We start from the raw sequence: 22,887 nt of genomic DNA, 5'->3' as shown, positions 1-22,887 counted from the left end.
GTCAGAAGGATATAGAGTTGGATATAGGAAATGAAGTTTGAGGTCCTTGGGCTTTGTTGGAGCAGGTTGGCTCTCCATCTTATTCTGTATGTTCACTATGGTGGGGTACTTAAGTAGTTACAAATTTAGGTGTCTCTGTTCCCAACTCTGAAAGGCAAGCATCATAAGCCTGCCAGTGTAGGGCATATAGACAGTGACTTCCCTGAGCTGTTAGAAAGTGAATCAGAAATATTTTAAAGACGTATTTGCATTATGAATGTGCAGCAGTAGGAAATCAACTGCTGGAGACTACGTTTGCAGGATGAGAGATTGAGGAATTTGAGAACTTGATTGGTTGTTGCTTTGCATGACGTGTGGAAAATGTGTCTAATGAGGATTAAGAGGAAGGAAGCTGGATTGCTTGAGGGTACTTTTGAGAGTCACACTCAGAAGCTGGGGCCTATAATGAATACATGGGAAAAGGAAGCAAGCCACAAGTAAGCAGGGTGCATTCAGATTAACTGAAGGTGTGAGAGGGAGGGGTGCCTCATCCAGTCAGAGGGCTGCTAACAGTTCGATTCTGTAACCACCTGGGAATTATGTGGTGAAACTGCCCTAAGGGCACCCTCTGCTGCCAACCTTGAGTCTGCCATGCTTGAGAGCAGCTGTGAGACCCTCAGGGCAGCTTCACTACTTCATTTCTGGATGTGGTATGTGCAGAATGGAAGCATAGGGGTGTTTTTGGTAGTGTTCTCAGGAGCACTGTGGAAGTAGCACAGGCATACCCAGGATGATTTCAGTAGTTCCTAGTTATTGCTGGATTTCTAGGGGGAAGGGGTGTGGGAAAAGATTAAAAAAAAAAATCTATCCGTCCATCAGAAGGACACTGAAAGGCCCACATCCAACCTTGCTTGCTTTTGCCAGGCAATTGTAATGTCCAATTTCTTCTCATTCATGTGAAGCCAACAACTTGTACAGCTCTTTGAATGCCGGACAGAACAAATTTGAGCTCTGATAGTGCTGTAATGTCTTTCTGTGTCTAGAGGAAACCCTTTTATAGAGTGGGCAAAGTATGGCCCATAGGCTTGTTGCGTTGCCCGTAGTTTACCAATGCAGCCTGTGGCCATGAAGATGTCACTGCAGAAGGGAGGCAGGTTACTGGGGCGAGGGAGAGTCTTGCAGAGTTGCATTTCATTTTGTGTTTGACTGCTGACTTGATTAAGTTCTTCCCCCAAACCCAGCTTTCCTCTTGGGCAAACACTTTTCTAAAAGCAGGATTGATGTTTAAACTCCTTTAATGAGTCACTGTTTGTCGGTAACTCGGATAAAATTTAGTATATTAATTAATTGGTGGGATTGTGTTTTGTAAAATCCATTTGTGTCTGGTTTTTTTTATTGAAGTGGCTGTAGATAATATACTGCAGCCGTGCTCTATTGATGTATTGGACAATTTCCTATCTCTTCCTGAAGATCTACATCCCTTTTTTCCAAGATCTATGAGAGTAACTGCTTCATTAGTCCAGATGAGAAACTATCTTAAATGAAAATCCTAAATAACATCTTGAATTCTCAGTGACAAATGCTGTGCAGTTTAACTGATAAGGTCCTTGCAAAGGCAGTTATGCCTGTCACTTAGCTCTGGCAAAGTAATTTTTAAATAGATTAGTTATCTTAGGAGGATGATCATATTACTCCAGTTAATTATACTCTCATTACACTATTGCCTGTTAGGGCTTTTATGGAACTTTATTAAGTACGGCTGTTTCCTCTTTTGTTTAATCTCCTGCTGTAGGAAGAATAAATCATTTTTGGTCCTCCTTTCTTTCCCAAATACCTGTAAATCCTGACTTGTTTTGTATTCTTTATGTAATGTTGGTATTTTAATATGGGCTAGCTTTGCTCTTTGTTGACTTCTGCCTGGGCAAAAACCCACAATGGTTTCTGGCAGCAACCCTTAAAATGAATGGCTGATTGTAAGGCAGTGCAAAGGTATTAGCTGAGTGACTCTCATTGGCAGAGTGGAACTATGGCCAAATTAATCAGCCACACTTGCTGCTTTGAGAACATATGAGCCTTAGTCAGTTTTTCCAACCCAAGATGGGGAGAGAAGGTGGCTTGTGCCCTACAATACAGAATTCTTCCTAAGCTCCAGGTATGGCAGCTGCCAGCTTGGCATAGAAATTTCACTTGTGGGGTCTTTTTAACTGGAACATGGCAGATGTGATGTTTGTGAGGCAGGCTGTGGTACGCATTTTTTTTTGCTTCATGCTCCCAGCTAGTGGAAAGAGCTATGAAGCATTTACTAAAAATACTCTATTGGCACCCTGACATCCCTGAAAGAGCTGTTATGTCACCAGGAAGGGACATGTTGATGTTGAGGACCTTTGGCGTAGTACTTGGATAGCTTCCTTCTGTCTGACTTGCAGTGGAGTTTGAATTAACAGGGTTTGCAACACACCTCTGGGGTTGGACTTAAACCTGCCTGGAGTAAGGATATCTGAGGGTTTAGGCTTCTTATTTTTTTTTCTATATTGCCTCTTCTCTTCCTGCCTAGGCACTGTGCCATGTAGGCTGTGAGGTCACAAGATCTTTTGAAGCACCTGTGCTCTGCTGATACAATGGAAGAATTTAAAAATAGAGAATCAGAAGAATAGATTGCTGCTTTTTAGCTTGCTGCTGGAAAAAGAGTCCTTTCCTCAGCTGGCTGAGGCAATCTAAAGTGATGTGAAGGTGGTGTCAAGTCCTCAGGTGAGCTGTAAGGGGGAGCCAGTGTGAAGTGGTTCGAGGGAGAAGAATTTATTCAGGATTTTAGAGCTCTTTTCTGATCACTTAAACGAGAGCTGGAAAAAGCTACATGACCAGGGGAGCAGAATACTTTCTCACTCACTCAAATGACTTCAATCCCTCTTTAGTGTCAGCTCTCATTGTAAAAGGTGTTGTGTTTAGCTCTAACAGTTGTGAAGAAAATGTTCCAAATGTGAGTGATACAGATATATTTGTTTGAATCTGCCCCTGTGCTATTGCTGGCATTTGGGAGTATGGGTAGTGCAAAGAAATACTGCTTTGAGGATATCAGGGAGCCTGGGTACTAATGCCAGTTTGGGGAACCCCAGCCACAGGAAAGTGGGTTTTCCTGCCTGGGTGCTCTACTGCTTCTCAACCCTCTACTGCTTCTCAGCTAAACTATGAACCCTGGAGCACAAAAGACTGAGGTGAATCACTGTTTGGAGCAAGAGGCTAGAGGGTTGTGTGAATGAGGGAGGGACTGCAGAGCCCTCTTTGTGGAGGAACATTATCAATGGGGCCACACCTCATACAGCATTCTTTCAGAAAGGTAGTCAGAGGACCTTGCCGCTACAGCTCTTTAGTCTGGCTTAAGTATCCCTACTTATCAGTGCAGTTCCCCCTGTTTTTCAGTGAAAAATGGGATCTGGTCCAGGAGGAGGGAAAGCTCCATTCTTGGCACCAAACAGAAGCTCTTTGCCTGGGGATTTCTCTGTTACCTGAGCCAAAGATTTGCGGGGTAAGGTGCAGCATAACCTGATAGTGGAAGGAATAGTCAAACCAGACAAAATCCTCATGTAGACCTGCAGCAGAGAGTGGGTTTCACAGTGTTGTGTTTAGCAGGTCACCAGTGTAAGCCCCTGCTTGTGTCAGCAAGATATATTGACACCCAGGGTAGTGCTGATGTAACTGTGTCAGAGTAGTTGTTTTTCACTGCTTTTGCAGAAGAATGAGCAAGCAAACCAGCTCTTCAAGCCAGTGGCTCTCGAGGTTAGTATCTGAAGTCTTCAGGATTCTCCCAACACCTCCTAGTTCTTGAAGAGCCTCTTCCCCCTTCCCCCTGCCTTCCTGCTGTATGAATTCTGAGTTCCAGTGAAATAACTGCCTGTTCACGTCTTCCCTCTGTTTTGTTTTCAGAGTCTTCTAGTAGCAGCAGTGGGTCTGACAGCGAGAGTGATGAGAAGCATCAAGTCTTCAGCAGTGAGTACAAACCGGACTCTCTCGTGGAGGGCACCTCTTCCCGCTACTCCATGTATAACAGCGTCTCCCAGAGGCTCATGGTAGGTCACTGCTACTTTTGAGCAGGCTGATAAGTGTCTGAGGGCATAGTTCAGAGTACAGTCTGTGTGAGGGTGCTCCTGGCATTCATTATACCTGTGAAATCTAGGATGTACTGGGATAGATGTTCTGGCTGCACTGATCACATTCAGTGCTGATTGTGCCCCTGCAAATATTCAATGTTGATTAAAGGCTAGAACCATTTTAGCTTTCATAGGAAAAAGGAAGACCTCGATTCAACTAATTACATTTCCCACTCAGGTGCCAGTCAATTGCACTGCACATATATACTCTGTATAGAAACATATCCCTTCTAACCTGTGCCACCTGGACTTAAATATAAATGTTAACTGTTGGCTGGATGTCCTACTTGTATTTTGCCCGACTGTAATTGCCATGTATCAGCTTTTTCCAACTGGGAGGTAACTAGAGAAGCTCTCGGTGATGTGTCAGATTGCCAGAGCTTCAGAGCTGACTTTCTAAACTACTACTTTTATTATTGCTAATAATTTTCCCTTCATGCAGCACAAGACCCACCTAAACTTCCAAGACTTAACTTTCTATCTGTATGGGCAGATACACAACGTATAGATCAAAGGAGTATTCAGTCAAGGAGCAAAAATACCATGTTTTCCTCTGGAGATACCGGATTAGCACAAATGCTGACTGGGACAGCTAGGGGGAGTGCTGGTGCTGTTTGTAGTAAAGCACAGTGGGTTTAGTGTGAGTTTTAACTGCTGTGACTCACACATGCATACACACATGCACTCACACACATAATCAGGCCCCCAAGTAGAGGATTTCACAAATTAAGTTGACTCTGGCCATCAGCAGGGGCATGTCTGTTCCTAGCTTTCAGACTCTGTTTTATTAATTGGCTCCAAGGGCATCATAAAGAGGCTCCTGGAACAATCTTACATGGTGCAGCACTTTTCATGCTACTTTGTGGTTTTGGGGTCAGAGTTAATAAACTACCCTACAGAAAGGGCCTGAAGAGACTGGGAATGGTGTTAGTCCTTCTCAAACAGGGAAAACAAGCCAGTGATCTACACTCCTTTAGAGAATAGTTGCCTACACAGTTGATGTTTCTCACTGCCTGTGCCACACTGTAGCCTGCAAAGTCTTCAGTTCCTTGGAAGGCCAGCAAGCCAGGCTGGTAACATTGCTCTGCTGATCCTGATAGTGGTCCATGGAGCAGTCGAGATGAGTGTCAGTCTCCTTTTGAGTTTACCACTGTAGTCCAGGGGAGTGAGACACGCTAACCATTCAAAATTCAGCGGCTGCAGGAGTCACTGTGGTCAGTCGTCATCACATTTTACATGCATCCTTCTTAGGAATTTGTTGACAGGTATAATAGACAGTTGAAGAGCCACCATGTTACTTTACTGCCTTTCTTGTAAAGGTTGGTAATTAACAATGGTAATGGCTTTTGCTGGTTTTCAGATGTCGGAGGAAATGGACAGCTTCCTGATTAAGATCAAAGCTGTCCAAGTGCATGCATATTTGTGCAAGTGTGCACATGCATGCGTGTGCATATGTGTGTGTACTACTCCCCTGTACTGGGCAGAGCTAGCACCCTGGGTGCAAATTTTAAAATGGGGGTGTCAAATTAACCCTGGGACAGACCTGGCCTGCAGGGGCTCCTCCTAGGGTGGCTCCTCTGGGGGCCAGTGGCATCATGGGTCATGTAATAGTGTTGGCATGGGTTTGTGGATGGTGGTGGGGGTCAGGCAGCAGCGAGGTGTGTAAGGGCTGCATCAGCCCTTCCTCACCCCCTTGCTGCTAACAGCCATGTCCATTGGGGCCCAGGGGTGCTGAATTCTGCAGCAGGTCCCCCCTTCCCCCACCCTACCCCACCCCCAACTTGTCCTGCCAGATGGAGTGGTTCTGTGGGCCAAGTCCAGCCTGTGGGTCATGCATTTGACTACCCTCACTTTAAGAAAAGCCTTAAGAAGTGTCTGTTACTGAAGCTTCTTTTCTTAACGTAAGAATTAGAGCTGCTTTTCAGCAGCAGAGTGTCCTGCGTTTGTCCTGTGCCCGCTAGGTGAGGTTTTAATTGGGGAGTAGTAGATATGTTGGAAGGTAGGGCTAGGATTCTGATATGTTAGCATGTACAGATATGCCAACCTTGGGTGCCAGCATCTCCCAGTGCTTTGCCTTCTACACTCTGTGGACAGGGTGACAGATGACTTCTAGCTTCTTAGTGCTTTGCCATCCAGGTGAGTTGCTCGTGTACAGCTGAATCTTTTCTAATGATGTTATCTTGCCAAACTTATTTCTCCAGATCTGGTTCCCACTTGATCAAGGAAATGAGCTGGCAGGAGAGTCCTGAACAGTTTTAAGTGAGATTCATTAAGCACACTCACTATCTTTCAGTCACCACTACACAGTGCAATATCATTTATCCTTCTGGCCTTCAGCCACAGACGTCCCTATATTTGTGTCCAACTGCTTTCAACACCGTCCATTTGCTTTGCTTTCCAGGCCAAGATGGGCTTCCGTGAAGGAGAAGGTCTGGGGAAATATGGCCAGGGGAGGAAAGAAATTGTTGAGGCCTCCAATCAGAAGGGAAGGAGAGGCTTTGGTTTGACTCTGAAAGGATTTGAAGGAGAGCTCAATATTGATTGGCGGGATGAGCCAGAGGTAAGTGCTTCTTAGATCCCTTCTCTTGTTTCATTATACACAGTTTCTTGCTTCCTTCTGTGATGCAGCCAGCTGCTGCTTAGGGTCAAGCTGGGGAGATCACAGATGTGCTCTATCAGTTCCTGTCTGGGTTTTCGCTATGATAGGGATTGTCAGTGTAGATGCAAGTCAACATAAAAATGGCACCCTGCCTCCAAAATCTTTTGGTGACATTGCTTATTTTTCATTCCCGTTAGTGTATTCCAAACACAGTAGTGAGGCATGATGTTCCTATGTCCTTCAAGTTATTCAGGATGGAGGAAACTTGTGAAGGGCAGATAGGGTTATTGCATGAAAAATAAGTCCTTTGGGCATCCCAGCACTGAGTGAAGTATCAGGCTGTAATATTATATATGAATCTATGTAGTGGTTTGCTTTGGTTGCCTTGTGACTGATCTTTCAGGGCTCTGGCCATAATTATGATGGGTTTTTGGTGTGTGTGGGGGTGGTTTTTTTTTGGTTTTGTTTTGTGGTTTTTTAAGTGGGAGAAGAAAAAGTTCTATGCTTGGCTCCAGAGCTCCTGGTGCAGAGTCCATAGTAAAAAGACTGTGATAGGACTGGGACTCCAGCATTCCCTGAGGCTCCTAACCACCATAGAAAACTGGGTAGAAAACTGGCTGAGTGGATAGAAAACTGGCTGGATTTTGGGCTTAGAGGATAGTAATCAGTGGCTCTAATGTAGTTGGCAGTTGGTATCATAGATTAAGATTAAGGTTTTTAGATTAAGGGTCGGAAGGGACCTAGTAGATCTTCTAGCCTGACCCCCCGCCAGGGCGGGAGAACAACAAAAACCCCAAAAACAAGAAACGGGACTCAAATGAGTCCAGCCAGGTAGGCATCCAGCCTCTTCTTAAAGACCCCCAGGGTAGGGGCCAGCACCACTTCCCTTGGAAGTTGGTTCCAGCTCCTAGCTGCCCTAACTGTGAAGTAGTTCTTGCGGATGTCCAATCTATACCTCCTCTCCATCAACTTGTGCCCATTACTCCTTGTTATGCCAGCGGGCGCCAGGGGAAACAGCGTCTCCCCCAAACCCTTCTGGTCCCCCCTAGTGAGTCTATAGATGGTCACCAGGTCCCCCCTCAGCCTTCTCTTGTGGAGGCTGAATAGGTTCAGGTCCCGCAGTATCAAGTAGAGTGCCCCAGGCGTCAGTCCTGGGGCTGGCTTTGTTCGGTATCTTCATCAACAACCTGGAAGAGGGATGGAGTTGCACCCTCAGCAGATTTGTAGTTGATGTCAAGCTGGGGGGAGTAGAAGATATGTTGGAAGGTAGGGCTAGAATTCAGAGCAGCCTTGACAAATTGGACAATTGGACCAAAACAAATCTCATGAAGTTCAATAAGGACAAGCGCAAATACCTGCATTTAGGACAGAAAAATCCCATGCAGTGGTACAGCCTGGGAACTGACTGGCTAAGCAGCAGCTCTGCAGAAAAAGAACTGGGGGTTAGAGTGAACAGTGAGCTGAATATGAGCCAACAGCGTGCCCTTGTTGTGAAGAAAGCTAAGGGCATAGTGGGCTCCTTTTAATAGGAGCATTGCCAGCTGGTCAAGGGAAGTGATTCTTCCTCTCTATTCAGCACTAATGAGGCCACATCTAAAGTGCTGCGTCCATTTCTGGGCCCCCCGCTACAGAAACGATATAGGCAAATTGGAGAGAGTTCAGCAGAGGGCAACGAAAATGGTGAGGGGGCTGGGGCAAATGCATTATGAGTAGAGGCTGAGGGAGCTGGGCTTATTTAGTCTGGAAAAGAGAAGCTGAGGGGGATTTAATAGGAGCCTTCAGTTACCTGAAGTGGGGTTCCAAAGAGGATGAAGCTAGACTGTGGTGGTGGCGGCAGATGACAGAACAAGGAGTACAGCAGGGGAAATTTAGGTTAGGTATTGGGAAACTTTCTTAGTAGGAGGGTAGTAAAACATTGGAACAGGTTACACAGAGAGATGGAATCTCCAGTCTTGAGGTGTTTGAAATCTGGTTAGATAAAGCCTTGGGTGGGATGATCTAGTTGCGGATTATCCTGCTTTGAGCAGGGGGTTGGATTAGATGACCTCCTGAGGTCCATTCCAACTCTAATTTTCTATGATTCTGTCATGTCTTATTTTTGCAGGCTGGTGCCTATGAACAGGTGGACTGGTGCCCTGAATGCACCACTGAAATCCCCGATGCCCAGGAGATGAAGGAGTGGATGACTGTGGGGAAGGTATTTCTCTGAGAGAGCAGAGTCCTGTTACTTCCCCTTTTGCTTAGACTGGTGACAGTCAGTCTTGAGTTACTAGGGCTCTGCTTTGTCACGAAAGAGTTGTGGAGAACTATGGGTACTATGGAGATGAGGGCCAGATAAGTGCCTACATAGACCAATCCCAGCCAGGTGTCCCACGTGGCACTAGCATGTTGAGCTCTCCCCTTTTGCTGTTCTGCATTGCAATCATTGGTGCAGAGGGCACTAGGCAGTCTTAGGGTTTCACTTCACTTTGTGTTGTGGTTTGGGTCTCTACTGACACAATATGTTTTTTTCTCCCTGACCTGTTGCTTTTTAAAGGGGTGAAGAGGGAGAAAGACAGTCCAGGGCTGTGTGTGCTGCCCTTGGTTGGGGCAGGCAGCATGGGGAGTGTGCCTGTGATCCACATACCGCTCACCCTGAGGTGAAAGTGGGATTTCCACATGATGTTACTTACAGCTGTAGCCTCTTGCCTTTCAAGTTGCTGGCTTCACCCATCATTCCTGTGAGTTCTGGGAAGTACCTCACAGAAGCATCTGGGACAGAGTTGGCTAATTGCTGTGTGTTCTCATTGCCCCTGCTCTAGCGGAAGATGGTGATTGAAGATGAGACAGAATTCTGTAATGATGAGCTTCTACAGCATGTGCTGCAGTGCAAGGTGAGTTCCTTCCTCCAGAGACCAAGATAAGAGTTTGGGGAGGTGAGGGCAGCTAAGAGCATGTTCAAGGAACAGGACAGCGTATTTAGGCAGCTGGCCAAGAAATCTTTCACCTTTTGAATGCCAGTGCAGGTTAAGACTAGGTAGAGAACAATGGAAGTTGTTACTGTCTGGCTATTTGGCAGCCAGTGTGACATGATAAATGTCCACATCTCAAAAAACGTGGAGATGAGTGATACCAAAGGCACCTTCATTGACAGTTGCAGCAGAAAGTCTGGAGACTGAGTGAGCTGTGGAGAAAACCTCTCCTTTTCTTTGTTTTGCCCTTCAGTCTCCCAGTCTTGCTTCTCTACTTCAGGGCTTCTGTGTAGTGGTGGTGGCCAGGGAAGAGCTTGTGTTGCGATGGCCATCTAGCTGAACGGAACTTCTGGCTCTGGGGTTGCCAATCCAGCACTTCTGTAGTTCAGCTCATTGTAAAAATTGAGCACAGCTTGGGACAAGTGCAAGGTATAGGTAGGTGGCTGAATGATTACACCAGTTTGAAGAAATGTCCTTACATTGGTGTAGCCCAGTCATGATGGGGTCTAGAGATAAATGCATAAGGAGGCACCATTCCTAGTTGAGACATTGGAAAGTGCTCCAGCCAGCTGATCTGCCTGCTTGTCCATGCTGTGGCTGACTCCCATTTTGTTTCTGCCTCTGCAGAGTGTGTTTGATGAGCTGGATGGGGATGAGATGCGCCGGGCCAGGACAAGGTCCAACCCCTATGAGATGATTCGCGGGGTCTTCTTCCTGAACAGGTCTGCAGAGCATCTCAGCCTGTAGCCTCTTTCTCCTTCAGGCATAGTAGTTTTGCCAACCTGGAGTGCACTCATATCCCTGTTTGTGTGTTCACAGAGCTGCGATGAAGATGGCAAATATGGACTATGTCTTTGACAACATGTTTACAAACCCAAAAGACTCCCATGGGGTAAGGAGTCTCTCTCATTTCCAATCAGGGATGCCTTCCCAGTGGTGAGAGGGAATCCTTTAGGCACCATCGAGGATGTGGATGCTTTCAAGGTGGCAGAGATTCCAGCTGAGAGGGGCTGTATTAGTGGGTTTGCTCAGTGTGGGTGGTGGCTCTTGGGCCATTAGAATTGTCCCCATTCTCTTTACAGAAACCCTTGATAAAAGAACGGGATGCAGAGCTGCTTTACTTTGCTGATGTCTGTGCGGGCCCTGGTGGCTTCTCTGAGTACGTTCTGTGGAGGAGGAAGTGGCATGCAAAAGGCTTCGGCATGACCTTGAAAGGACCAAATGACTTTAAGCTGGAGGATTTCTATTCTGCCTCCAGCGAGCTCTTTGAGCCTTACTATGGTACGCATGGGTATGTGGTGGTGTTGCGTTCGCTACAGAGGGTCTGTCTCCAGGCCAGTCATATGTTCTATATGTGGGGAAGGGATATGGCCTGTTAGGAGTTGGAGATCACAGAGACACCTAATCACAATAACCATTTCAGAGCCATCCTGATGGTGATAGAGGTGCTGTTGTATAAAAAAGGGGTCAAGGTTACAAAACCTGCATGGCAGGTCATATTCCTGCAGTTATGAGTGCAGCCTGCCACTGAGTGTGCATGCACTTGAGTGCTTCCAGATGGGGGAATCTGAGACAGAGAGACAGAGAGAAGTTGTTCATGGATTAATTGGCAGAGCCAGCAGCAGAAAGCCAGCTCGCCTGATTTGGAGCCCTTCTGCATTAACACTTAGGCCGTTTCTTTTCTGGACCTTGCCAGCACATTTGAGGATTTTTAATTGGTTTGGACAGGAAATTACAATTTGGTGGGGGGGGACCACCAGCACCTCCCTCCCCCTTTGCATTTTATCGCAGCATCGGTTAAGGCAATCTAAATATGATTGGTGTTGTAACCAAGGACATAACCTGTCTGCCTTTCCAGCCTGAAACCCAGGGCAACTTGTTGTTCATGGCAGTAGTCTGACTGGTTTGGGAAGCTCTTCTTGACATCCAACCATGAATTTGTGGTGTGTGTCTGACATCTTTGGATCAGATCAGATAAAAAGAGTTCTCAGTGGGCAGCCAGGTGGATAAACACTTTTTATAAGGACTGTAGCATTTGGATCTTCATATCTCATCCCATGGCAATGCTCTTGTGGAAAGTTGTAGATACCTGTGAGAATGAATAGGCCAATGACTTTGATGCATTCTCCTGTTTCCCGTTCTCTCTGTGTCTTATGTGCTATAAAATATATTGAGATCCGTACAAACTTCTCTCCCAGTGAAGGGAAGGAAACAAACTGCCTTATTTCTCATGCCAAGTGCGAAGAAGAATGGTAACAAATTCCAGTCCCATTCCGCTCAGCGGCAGGATAATGGATGAGGAATTTATTTCTCAAAGCACCATCAGACACTCTGATTGCTGCTGCTTTTTGCTTGGTATAGTATACCTTTCTAGTCACCCTGTTGAGTTAATAGAAGCAGTAAATGTGGAAACTGCAGAGAATAGAACCTCAAAATATATTCAGATTTCACAGGATTCTGAATACATCATCTGGGGTCTAGTGCAGGGCAGATCTTCTTAAAAAATCAGCTGTGGGAAGATTTGTGTCTTACCTTTTTAAAAGAGCCACCTAAGAAATCTGTAAAATATTCCCTTGAAATAATAACAGCTCAGTTACTGAACATTTCTTCTCCCTTTATAGCGGATTGCTAAACAAACTTTCACACAAGCAGGTTCTTTAAGGCCCAGACTGTTTAGTGTGGAAATAATAGTAACACCATTCCTGAGAACTCAGATCATGGTTGTTAGTGAAAAGTTGCTAATCAAGAATTGCTGGCCAGTGTAGACACACTTATTCTGCTTGTAAAAACTGGCCACCAAACTATGCCATAGATGAAGGTACTGTCTACACTATGACATTTATACTCAGTAGTGTAATGAAGGGGAACACCACTGAGGAACCAGCCCTGGATGCTGACTTGGATAGGGCAGTGCTGCTGGCCTGGCAGTGAAGTCATTGAAGCTGCCCTGGGCACTAAAGAGCCCAGTTATGCTTTTTATGCTGTAAAAACTCTGGTGAGGACCAGCTCTGAATGTGATCAGACAAAAGAGTTCAATTGCTTCAAAAGCAGTGTGAGTGTAGGCAGCTGTAGCTGAGGGCAGGTTCACTGCACACTAGTACAGCAGCCTAGGCAGCCTGGACTCCATGAAGCTGTTCTGGGTGCCTCATTTGTTCTCCTTCCCCCCTCCTCCCCCAACACCTCCCGCCAGCAAAGCCTCCTGGCAGGAGTGCGTTCCACTCACCTCGCTCGCCCCCTTCCCCAACAGGTACATTCCAGAGCATGGGACTGCAGCTGCCTATATCCTATGGCCAGGTTACCCCTGCTGTAGAAAAGGCTCCTGGTGGGGAGGGTGGCATGCTGGCACCTCCTCCAAGTTGGCACCTAGGGCTGATGCCCAGCTCGTCCTGCTCTAGTTACACTGCTGCTGAGTAGCAAGGCCCCCATCCTCCCAACACACTTTAAAATGATATAATGCTGTAGGTCTGTCCATGTAACCTGTTCTCTTCTTAACCAAAATGGGTGGGACAGTATTCTAGTGCAATGGGTCCTATTAGGGAGGAAGGAGGGGTGAGCTGGCTTTTCCCAAGGCTAAAACATGAACTTTTTTAACCTGGGTATAACATGGTTTAGTTTAGCCTAGCCCACACAGGCAGAACCCAGCCTGGCCATGGAAAGTTGAGCTAGCATCTTCCAGCAAGAACTACACTCCAGACAATTCTCTGGAGTGGTTCTGACTTAACTTCCAAACTCTAGGTGGTCATGGACTACAGGTTGGTATGGTATCAGCGGATACGTGCTAGTCTGTCACTGGTGTATCCTCCTATCTCATGTGCTGTTTGCATATATTTGTAATTACTTCCTTTTTCTGTCTAGGAGAGGGAGGAATTGATGGAGATGGAGACATCACCCGCCCAGAGAACATCACTGCATTCCGGAATTTTGTTTTGGACAACACTGATCGCAAGGGAGTGCACTTCTTAATGGCTGATGGGGTGTGTTCCTTTCTCTCCTTTGTAAAGAATGCTGAAAGCCTTTAGCTAGAGTCAGAGTACAGTGGGGATGTGACCAGTTCTCTGTTTTAGTTAGTGTGGAATTTGGTCAGGCTTGCCAGCAAATCTCTGATCAGCATTTGTTTATCCGCATATGTTCAAGCTGTTGTGGTTGTAAGTATCAGCAGTATCTCTAGCTAACCAGTGAATTTGCAGAGATGTTCACTGCATGCTTTGTTTCAGGGTTTCTCTGTGGAGGGTCAGGAGAACCTACAGGAAATCCTGAGCAAACAGCTGTTGCTTTGCCAGTTCCTAACAGGGCTCTCGATTGTCCGGACAGGTATTATTATTATTATTATTATTATTATTTTTAACTTTGTTAGTCTTCCCCTTCTTTTCCAAGGTGAAGGGCTTTGAAGATGGGTGCTATCAAATGTTGCTATCAGTGCCTGGAGTCAGTTCTGGTGTAACATTTAAGTTTTGTTGAATTCAGTAAGTGTGTTCCCATAGATTTTAGTGTTCCTCATCAGTCTCCAGACAACCCTCATTAAAGGCACCAGTTGGAAAATGCCAGCTCACAGTTTTCACTTGTTTGAGCTACAAAACAATAACAGAGGACTCTTCTTGCAAAGAACACAGAAAGCCCACAACAGCATAGACTATGGCTTCCCATTTCATTTTAATACTGTGGATTTTTAATACTTTGGATTCCTATTTAAAATCTCTGGGTTTATCTTATAACAAAGTTAGTTAGCTGTGATAGTCTGAAGTCGGGTAGAAGGCAGGGTAGATTTGCACCTTTTTATAGGCTAAATCACAGATGCGTAGCATAAACTTTTGTAAGCAGAGGACACTGTAGCTCTACGTAGCTTCTGGCTGACAAATGTTAGGAATGGTTAGCATGAGGACTGATCTTTTAGAACAGATAATTTTGCACTGAGGAGCCAGAGGATATGGGCTAGAAACTTTCACAAAGTTACTGCTCACATCGTATCCCATGTTCAGAGCATTTGAGGCAGTGACCCTGGGAGCAGTTGAGTGTTGGAACAGGCTTGCTAAACAGTGCAGACTTTTTTGGTTTCTCCTAACCCAGCCTATCTACTGGGGTTTCTCCAGGCAGATTGTAAGCTTGATATTCCTGCTGTTCCCAGAGGAAGTAGCTGGAACCTCATCTGAAGGCAAAGGATAGAGACAGCCCTCTGCTGAAGATGGGGAAGCATTTTTCAGTGAACTAGATTGCTATTTCAGATCCAGTTGGTTTTTCCCAGTCTAAGGCTCCCTGGGTTGGATCTGAGCTCTTTAAGGCTTGTTTAGCAGCCAAGCCAGAAGTCGTTGTGTGGGAGGTCTGAGGAGTGCTGCAGAGGCAACATACAGTTTGATTTGGTGTGAGCAAAGATAATCAATTATGCTGGTATTAAATTATATTGGTTTAAAGCACTTGATATAATTGTTACATCTGTCTCTTCCTATCCTGACATAAGTGAAATTAAATCATTATACCTTTAAACCTGAACAAAACAGGTTTAAAGTTATAGCAGCTTAACTCATTTTCACTGGTATAGGAGTGAACAGACATAACAGTTAAGCTGAGAAAGCTGATATACATTTCCTTTCCAAAAATGACTTAGTTACATCTATCCACAGCCTTAGAGTGACATCCTCTCCACCTGGCTGGGAATTGTTTCTTTGCAGGATCGTTGATCCATCTTGCTAGGATGCTGTTTAACTGTACTTAAGCATTCTTGGTTGTTACAGGGTGGGGGGAAGGACACTTGATATTTCCCTTCTCTCCTTGTAGCCTGCTGGCTGCAATGTGCTTCCTCTGTCTGCTCCAGGAGGACACTTTGTCTGCAAAACATTTGACCTGTTTACTCCGTTCACCGTGGGGCTGGTGTATTTGCTGTACTGCTGCTTTGAGCGAGTGTGTATCTTTAAACCTGTGACAAGCCGTCCTGCTAATTCAGAGAGGTACGATTCTCGAGGCCAAGGAATTAACGCAGCCCTTTCCTCTAAAACCTGGTAGATAGATTTGTATAACTGCAGATCTGACCCTGAGAACCAGCTAGCAACCATCTGGGAGGAAGAAATATTTAAGTAGTTGGAGAATGACAGTGTATTTACCAAAAGCCCGTGGCCTGCTTCTGCTTGTGTTATCAGCTTCCAGTGTGAGAACAATACAGTTCAATGGAAAGTGGGGTCTGTTTCACATGAAGTAGCCTAAGGATCTGGCCACATATTTCTGTGGTGTGTGTTCAATTGCTGCAGATTCTGTAATGCTTTGCAAGCTGTTCATGGTGCACCATTGAAATGCAGCAGGGTCTTGGCAGGAGGGCAGCAGCCACCTACTGTGTGCAGCATATCCCATCCTGCTTTTTGTGGAATGGGAGTGGCCACAAGAGCAATTCCAAACTCTTGTAAGGCATGACAAGGGAGTTTTTTGTCAACAGAGCAGAAAGAATATCAGCTTTTGAAGAACTTGTGTATGTCTTCACCCGTCTTACTCTGAGTACCTGTTGTCATCCTCAAACATCCTTCCTGCACTTGGGTGAACTCGCAGTTCTCCCCTCTTTCCTCCCCCTACCTCCACACACCCCATTCTCATCTGGTACCCTAGATTTCTTGTCCTCCTTAATTTCTGTGGTGTCTTAGGCAGGCCCTGAGCTGAGCAAGATAGGGAATCTATGCCAGAGCCCCTATTAGGAACTAAATCTTTAGAGACCCAGTCCCAGGTTCTGTTCTTTTGAAGGGCCATGCTGTCTCTGTTGCCCCTCAGATGTCAGTGTATGCTATAAAAGCATGAGAAATACATGAGTCTATACAAGGAAGCCCTGCCTTTCATTTCTATTCTCATACTAGGCCGTACAATACAGCGGTGGGCTAGTAACAATTTAGCAGCACCTGCAGCCAGAATAGAATTAAAACTGACTACTTGGCATTGGCTCTGCTGGCTTATGGCCTTAGAGAGAGTTGAGCTTGTTATTCTGTGAGTTTTGGTAAAGAGTTGGGATTTCCAACTGCTGCACAGAGTAGAAAAGGAGAGTGGATATATAATAACCCTGAACTGTTATGGAAGTACCATTGGGCAAAGTAAATCCTGGCCTCAGGGAAGCTAGAGGGCTGCTGAGGTAGGGAGAGGTCAAAGAGGTAAGTTGGCAGTGCAGATGATCTGATCTCAAGGGGACTGTCTGGCTTGCTTTGCAGATATGTAGTATGCAAAGGGTTAAAGCTGGGGATTGATGATGTCCGGGAGTATCTCTTCATGGTGAACATCAAACTCAACCAGCTGCGCAACTCCAACCTGGATGTGAATCTCGTTGTCCCTGTGGATGTGATTAAGGGTGACCAAGAATTCTATGACTACATGGTGCAGTCAAATGAAAAGTGAGTGCAGATGCTGCTAGAAGGAAACCTGCCTTCAGCAAGTCAGGCAGGCCCCACTTCACCCTGCAGGTGTTTGTAGTCACAGACAGCTTTTCACTCAGGTTGCTCAGTTATGAGAGACCTTGTAGGGGACACAATGATCCAGCAGGGGCAGAAATTCTGCATGAGATCAAAATGGCTGGTGAGCTTTTACCCGTAAAAAATTCCAGAGGTACTGACCCACAGTGATGGGAATGCAAAAGCTGTGCTGCCCTCTATTTCCCAGTGCCCTTCTGACCACCATAATGGCAAACTGAATTGTGACAAATCGGTCACAGTCATCCCATAGTTACTCCAGGCATCTTCAGCTTCATCATTCTTTGAATTTGGGTTGCTGCTAACCTGTTCTCTGATTGAAACCTGTTCTCTCTTTCAGACACTGTAAAGTTCAGATCAAGGCCCTAGCCAAAATCCATGCCTTTGTTCAGGACACGTGAGTATTTGAGGAGCTGGGCAAAATTACTTGCTTACATAACGGAGTTCAGAGGTCTCCTTACTTTTACCCACCTTTCCATGTTTCTAAAGGAAGAGGATTAGTGGCTTTTATTATTGTTAGTCTGGTTAGTGTCACTGCCTGTGCTTTGTTTGGAAGCATTGGGATGTGCAATGCAGCTTGGATACTGATTGGCTTGGAATGGTTTAGAATTGCTGTTTCTGTTTAGCACCCATGTGGAAAGGACCTACAAATAGACCGCCCACCTCCTAGTTCCCATAAATGGGGCCTGTCTGTCTAAGAACAGGAATGAATAGAGGAGTGGCATGTCAATTAAAGCCCAGCATGGGTACACAGCCCTCTCTATTAACGTGTATTATACTACTTAACTGCCCTAGTGGCATCCAGCGACGGCATGACATAATGGGATCAGATGCAAAGCTGGGAGGCAGAAACTTCTAAGAATTCATCCTAGTTCCAAAACCATTTGATTTTACCTTTCTGTGCTGGGGGAAAGGGAATGTGGGGAAAGAATGAGTTCATATTAGCATGGTACTTTTGAAAGCTAATGCCCTAACAATGCTTTTATAACACCTAGTTCAGCTCAGAAGGCCTGGTGGTAGTAGCCTCCTGTGGCTGGCTTTCTGCAGGGAGAGGTTGGGAAGTAAGTGGGTAATTGAGGTTCCGGTGCAGGAATTTGGAAGGGGGAAAACAGCTTTCCATTGAATGCAGCAGTCTGTTAATATCAAGGAGTGACATGCCTTGTTCTGAGGGGGCTGACAACTCTGAGCATATTAATGCTTTTACTGGAAGTCATCTGCTGGCTTTTACTTTGTCTAGGACCCTGTTCGAGCCACGGCAGGCTGAAATCCGGAAGGAGTGCCTCCGGCTGTGGGGGGTGAGTAATGCTGCTGAACAAGGAGGTCATGGATTGCTTTCCTACTCTAGTGCAATGTGGGAAGGGACAGGTTGAGTTACTCCAGCTGAGAGCATTAATGCATTTCCTGTGGGTCAGGACAAGGTTAGTATTACTGGGTACATCTTGGGGCAGTGCATGTAAAGATATATCAGTTCTAAAAGTGGTCCTGATAAGCGTGGGGGGAGGGAAGAGGGTGCAGGGTGGGGAGAGGGGTGGGGAGATGGCGGGGTGCGGCTGCAGCTCTGGTTCTGACTCTAGGTCAGAGATGGAGTAACTGCCTGCCCCCACACCACCTCTAGTCTAATCTCTACTTCTCATACTCAATTCCAAAATGAGGGATGTCCCTCCCCCTCCCCCCATGTTGGAATCGAGTAAACATGGCAGATCGTGAAAAGCTACAGTTTAGATCCCTTAATAAAACCCTCCGTCATATCCTGTAAGACATGCTATGTCCGTTTATCAGGCCCAGTCTGTTTTATGTACTTTCCCCCTTTACCTTGCTGTGGGCATCAGCAATGTGCATGCCAAGAGTTTAGCTATCAGGAATCAGAGTGTCTTTGTTGGAAGCGGAGCCTAGACTTTGCTGACCTTGAGAACATGACCATGCAGAACAGGCATGAGACTCGTTGTGAAGCCTTTTTTTGGTTTCAGATCCCAGATCAGGCTCGAGTTGCTCCATCATCATCTGATCCCAAGTCCAAGTTCTTTGAGCTCATCCAGGTGAGATCCTGAACTACCGTTTGTTCTGAATACTCGGGTGAACTGCTTAAAGTTGCTCATCGGAGCTGGAGCTGGGTTACATATGTTGTCTAGGACTTGCTTGGTGATGAGTCCTAAATAGACTGGTTCTAAATGTTGTCAGTCCTGCAGAGGTTTCCTTTACTTCCCATGGGAACAAATCCACAGATGGTGTTGGATGACCTCCCACTGTCTGGGAGCTGGGAGGGTAAGAGGGTCTTGGCAGGAGAGAACCTGCTGCTAGGTAAAGGAATATCAGAAGATGGTGCTTTTTTTTTTTTTCCTGAGCTCAAAGTAAAGCTTGGATTGCCCTGAGGTCCTTTCCTGCCCTCGGCTGTCCCTGTCTCACTAAGGTATATGCTACTCTCCTGTCACTGAAATGCTGAATTGTGACAGTACATGGTGAAAGCTGAGCTCTGTGAGGGAGTCAGTTGTTGCTGTCCCCCTTGACAAAGCTGTGAGCATTCCCATGTGTCCCTTATAGACCCAGCTCCCTTCCTCTGAGCATGTTTTCAATTAAAGTTTATTCTGCTTCTGAGCCCCAGAGGCATAGATTCCCTTCCATGTGCGGTGTGACTGGGGTTGGGGATGTGGGGGGGATGAGGGCTGCCCCTAGTGTAGCTGGGAAGAAGGAGAGGGTGATTTTGGCTAACTTCATCCTTCAAGACTGAAGAGAGAAGGAATCCCTTTCTGTCTAAAGGAATGCCTTCAGCTTTGAGCCCTGTTTCTGCACCAGGCATGTAACTAACTATAACCAAGCTTTCCTTTTCCCTCCACACCCTTCCTTTGGCACACCCTAAAGGAGTGCAGCAAACCATTGGAAATAGATGCTTGGTACAGCTGATTGCCTTTGTGGGCTGAACTCATGACCTTTGCAGCTGTCCAGTTTCTCTCAGGCCTTCTACTTGGTTTCTGTCTGATTTCAATGTGCTCGAAACCTAAGCTAAGTCCCGTTAGTACGAAAAGCATCTTTGCTTATTAGCTCTGCTAGAATTTGCTTTGATAACTGAAAATGTGGTCTTCCAAAATGCTGTGTTTTTCATAGCAGAATAGAGCCCAGATTCTTTACAGGGCTAGGGTTCTGACTTTGCTGTGACAGTGGGGTTTGCAGTCTAGCTGGGAGTGATGCGGTGAACAGCTGTGCTGTGGGGGTTCCAGTTTTTACTTCAAAGGGTGCTAATCAGCTGTGCAGACCTGCTACTGTCCTCCCTCTGAGTGGAGAGGTGGCACCTTTTATGGTAAAAGCTTGTCCTTACTTTAGAAATCCACTGTGATCTAACCCGAAGCAAATGACCTGGGTTCTGTTGTACCTTCGTCATGTCATTCATCTTTCTCCTGACTTTGTGCTTCAGGGCACAGAAATTGATGTCTTCAGTTACAAACCAACACTGCTCACCTCAAAAACTCTGGAGAAGATCCGTCCTGTTTTCGACTACAGATGTATGGTGTCTGGAAGCGAACAAAAGTTCCTGCTAGGACTGGGGGTAAGTGCCAAGAACTGTTGCACCCTGCAGCAGGAAGGTCCACTGGTTAATTATGCCACCACTGCTGTTACAATCTGTTTCTAGCATGTTGTTTTGTAATTCCACCCTGCTCTCTCTTGCCCTGGTAACACAGGGAGTCTCATCAACATTACCAAAGACTGATAGTTATTTCCTATTCCTTTTTTTCCTTCTGATGTCTATTTAATCTTCTGCTTCCTATGCTAAATAATCCTTGTCTTTTTTAACCTTGCATTGAAGAGAATGCTGCATCCACTATCTCAGCATCTGATTCTCTCTACCCCCAACCCCGTGGGTTACCTTCTTCATTTTGGTTCCTCTTGTGAGCATGTGATGAAACCTTGCCAAATGAACAGAGCTCAGATCAGTGTTCTGGTGCCTTATTACCGGAGATGTAAGCTTCTTTCTTGACAATTCACTTAGAGTGCCCACTGCTGTCAGCTGGGAGAACTTTGGGGATACAGTTCATTTAAGGCAGAGAGAGTTTTCCTCAACCCTGGATGAATTTCACTCTGCCTCATTCCTCTTCGGCCCACAGAAGTCCCAGATCTACACCTGGGATGGTCGCCAGTCGGACCGCTGGACAAAGCTGGACTTGAAAACTGAGCTGCCACGGGACACCCTGCTCTCTGTGGAGATTGTTCATGAGCTAAAAGGAGAGGTGGGAAGCCATTCCTTCTTATATAAGGGACATTGTCTGCCAGCACTTCCATTTCTTGCGAGTATTACATGGTAAATGTGGTGGTGCAGGGGCTTGGCTTGGGACTCCCAGGGATGCTATTTTGGGTTAAGCTCTTTTCTCCCTGTTCAGTCCTAGTGATATGTGGTATCCATAGATGACTTCTTGTCATGTTGAATGCATTGCAGCAAGGAACTGACCCTAAGGATATGGTCATACATAATATTTGTAGCACTTCCAGTAGTTTAAAAGTGCTATAAGAACTGAGCAGATGGATGATGTGCAGCATTATAGTGCAGGGGTATTAAACTCATCCAGCACTGCAGGCTGGATAGGGCCCACAGATTGGCCCCATGTGCTGTATATGGTGCCTGTGCCAGACTGGCCCTGCACACTGAGTCTGGTGTGCAGGATTGGTCTCTGGGCTTGATTTGAACTGGGTCCAGATTCAATATACAGAGTTGGTACAGTGCAGGCTCTGCATACAGCTTGCACCCTGGACTGGCTCTGCTGTGCAGTGCATGGGGCTAGGGCTGGCACATGGGGCCAGTCCAAGACTCACAAGCACTGCAGCCAGCTGATGATAGGCCTTTGCAGTTTGGCTCTGTCTCTTTGATACCCCTCTGGTAATGCTACAAACTGGCCTAAATGCCATAAAAAGTACCAGTGGATGAAGCAGCAGATGAGCTGGATTTCCTTCAGGTTATGTTTGATCTCCCTGGGAGTGATTGCAACCCTGTACAAGCAGACTTATGGGGTCAGCCTTGGGACTTCTCTGTAATGCATGGCCTTGCTTCACTCTGAATCCCACTGCCCTGGCCTTGACAGAGCAGATCCAGTGCTATAGCATGCTGAGCTGCAGGAGTGGAGTACTCTTGTGGGCACTGTAGTGACCCGAAGCTGGCTCTATACCAGGGGTGATGGACTCCGTAGAGAGTTGTCCAGCCCTTCCCAGATGAATAAGTATATTTGACTCACGTGGCTTTGGTGGAAGATAATAGGTGAGTAGGCCCCTGTGAATTTGCTCTGGACAGGGAGCCTACAGCAGAAGTGTGTGTCCTGTTAGCAGGAGGTGAGGTTTTTGCCTTCTGGAGTTAGTGGGGTGGCATAAGGGAAGGGGGAAGGTAGATTGCAGATGGTTCTGTTGTGTATAATGAAGACAGGCTACTAGCTAGAGCCTATAGAGTAACTTGCTGTGTTTCTTTCCCCAGGGGAAAGCCCAACGAAAAATTGGTGCTATCCACATCCTGGATGTCTTGGTGTTGAATGGCCACGATGTCCGAGAACAGCACTTTAACCAGCGGTAGGTGGGGCCTTAGGACCTAGCTACATGCTGAGAGCTGCCTTGAAACTCTTTTAGTGCAGGAAATAGGCTAATGGCAAAGCAAAGCCCACAGGGATCTAGGGATGCCTAGCTGATGTGGGTGAATAAGGCTGAGGCCTGGCACATAAGTGGTTCAGTCTGTTTTTCCCCACTCCCTCTGTGGATCAGAGAAGGCCTGATTCCCACCTTAGGCCTTGCCTATGCTACACAATTGCATTAGTTTTGCT

At 46.2% G+C, this 22,887-nt stretch overlaps 1 protein-coding gene across 3 annotated transcripts in view; it reads left to right on the top strand.

Annotated features, from left to right (window-relative positions):
• The window catches only part of CMTR1 (cap methyltransferase 1), a 77,478-nt gene that overhangs the window by 34,643 nt on the left and 19,948 nt on the right, over positions 1-22,887 (top strand). For 2 of the 3 annotated variants that reach the window (XM_019526757.1, XM_019526758.1), the window contains 17 exons: positions 3,901-4,043; positions 6,526-6,684; positions 8,828-8,920; positions 9,525-9,596; positions 10,302-10,396; positions 10,494-10,566; positions 10,757-10,955; positions 13,530-13,648; positions 13,889-13,985; positions 15,481-15,613; positions 16,847-17,026; positions 17,442-17,498; positions 18,339-18,396; positions 19,069-19,137; positions 20,508-20,639; positions 21,196-21,318; positions 22,548-22,639. In XM_019526757.1, coding sequence (XP_019382302.1) covers positions 3,901-4,043; positions 6,526-6,684; positions 8,828-8,920; positions 9,525-9,596; positions 10,302-10,396; positions 10,494-10,566; positions 10,757-10,955; positions 13,530-13,648; positions 13,889-13,985; positions 15,481-15,613; positions 16,847-17,026; positions 17,442-17,498; positions 18,339-18,396; positions 19,069-19,137; positions 20,508-20,639; positions 21,196-21,318; positions 22,548-22,639 — 1,894 coding nt within the window. Of the gene's footprint in view, positions 1-3,900; positions 4,044-6,525; positions 6,685-8,827; positions 8,921-9,524; positions 9,597-10,301; positions 10,397-10,493; positions 10,567-10,756; positions 10,956-13,529; positions 13,649-13,888; positions 13,986-15,480; positions 15,614-16,846; positions 17,027-17,441; positions 17,499-18,338; positions 18,397-19,068; positions 19,138-20,507; positions 20,640-21,195; positions 21,319-22,547; positions 22,640-22,887 lie in introns of those variants that run through there. The other variant, XM_019526759.1, reaches the window with a different exon arrangement.

The sequence above is a fragment of the Gavialis gangeticus genome, unplaced genomic scaffold (genome assembly GCF_001723915.1).
Source record: "Gavialis gangeticus isolate Ggan-Ray unplaced genomic scaffold, GavGan_comp1, whole genome shotgun sequence".
Lineage (NCBI taxonomy): Eukaryota > Metazoa > Chordata > Crocodylia > Gavialidae > Gavialis > Gavialis gangeticus.
This window is presented reverse-complemented; position numbering and strand designations above follow the sequence as displayed.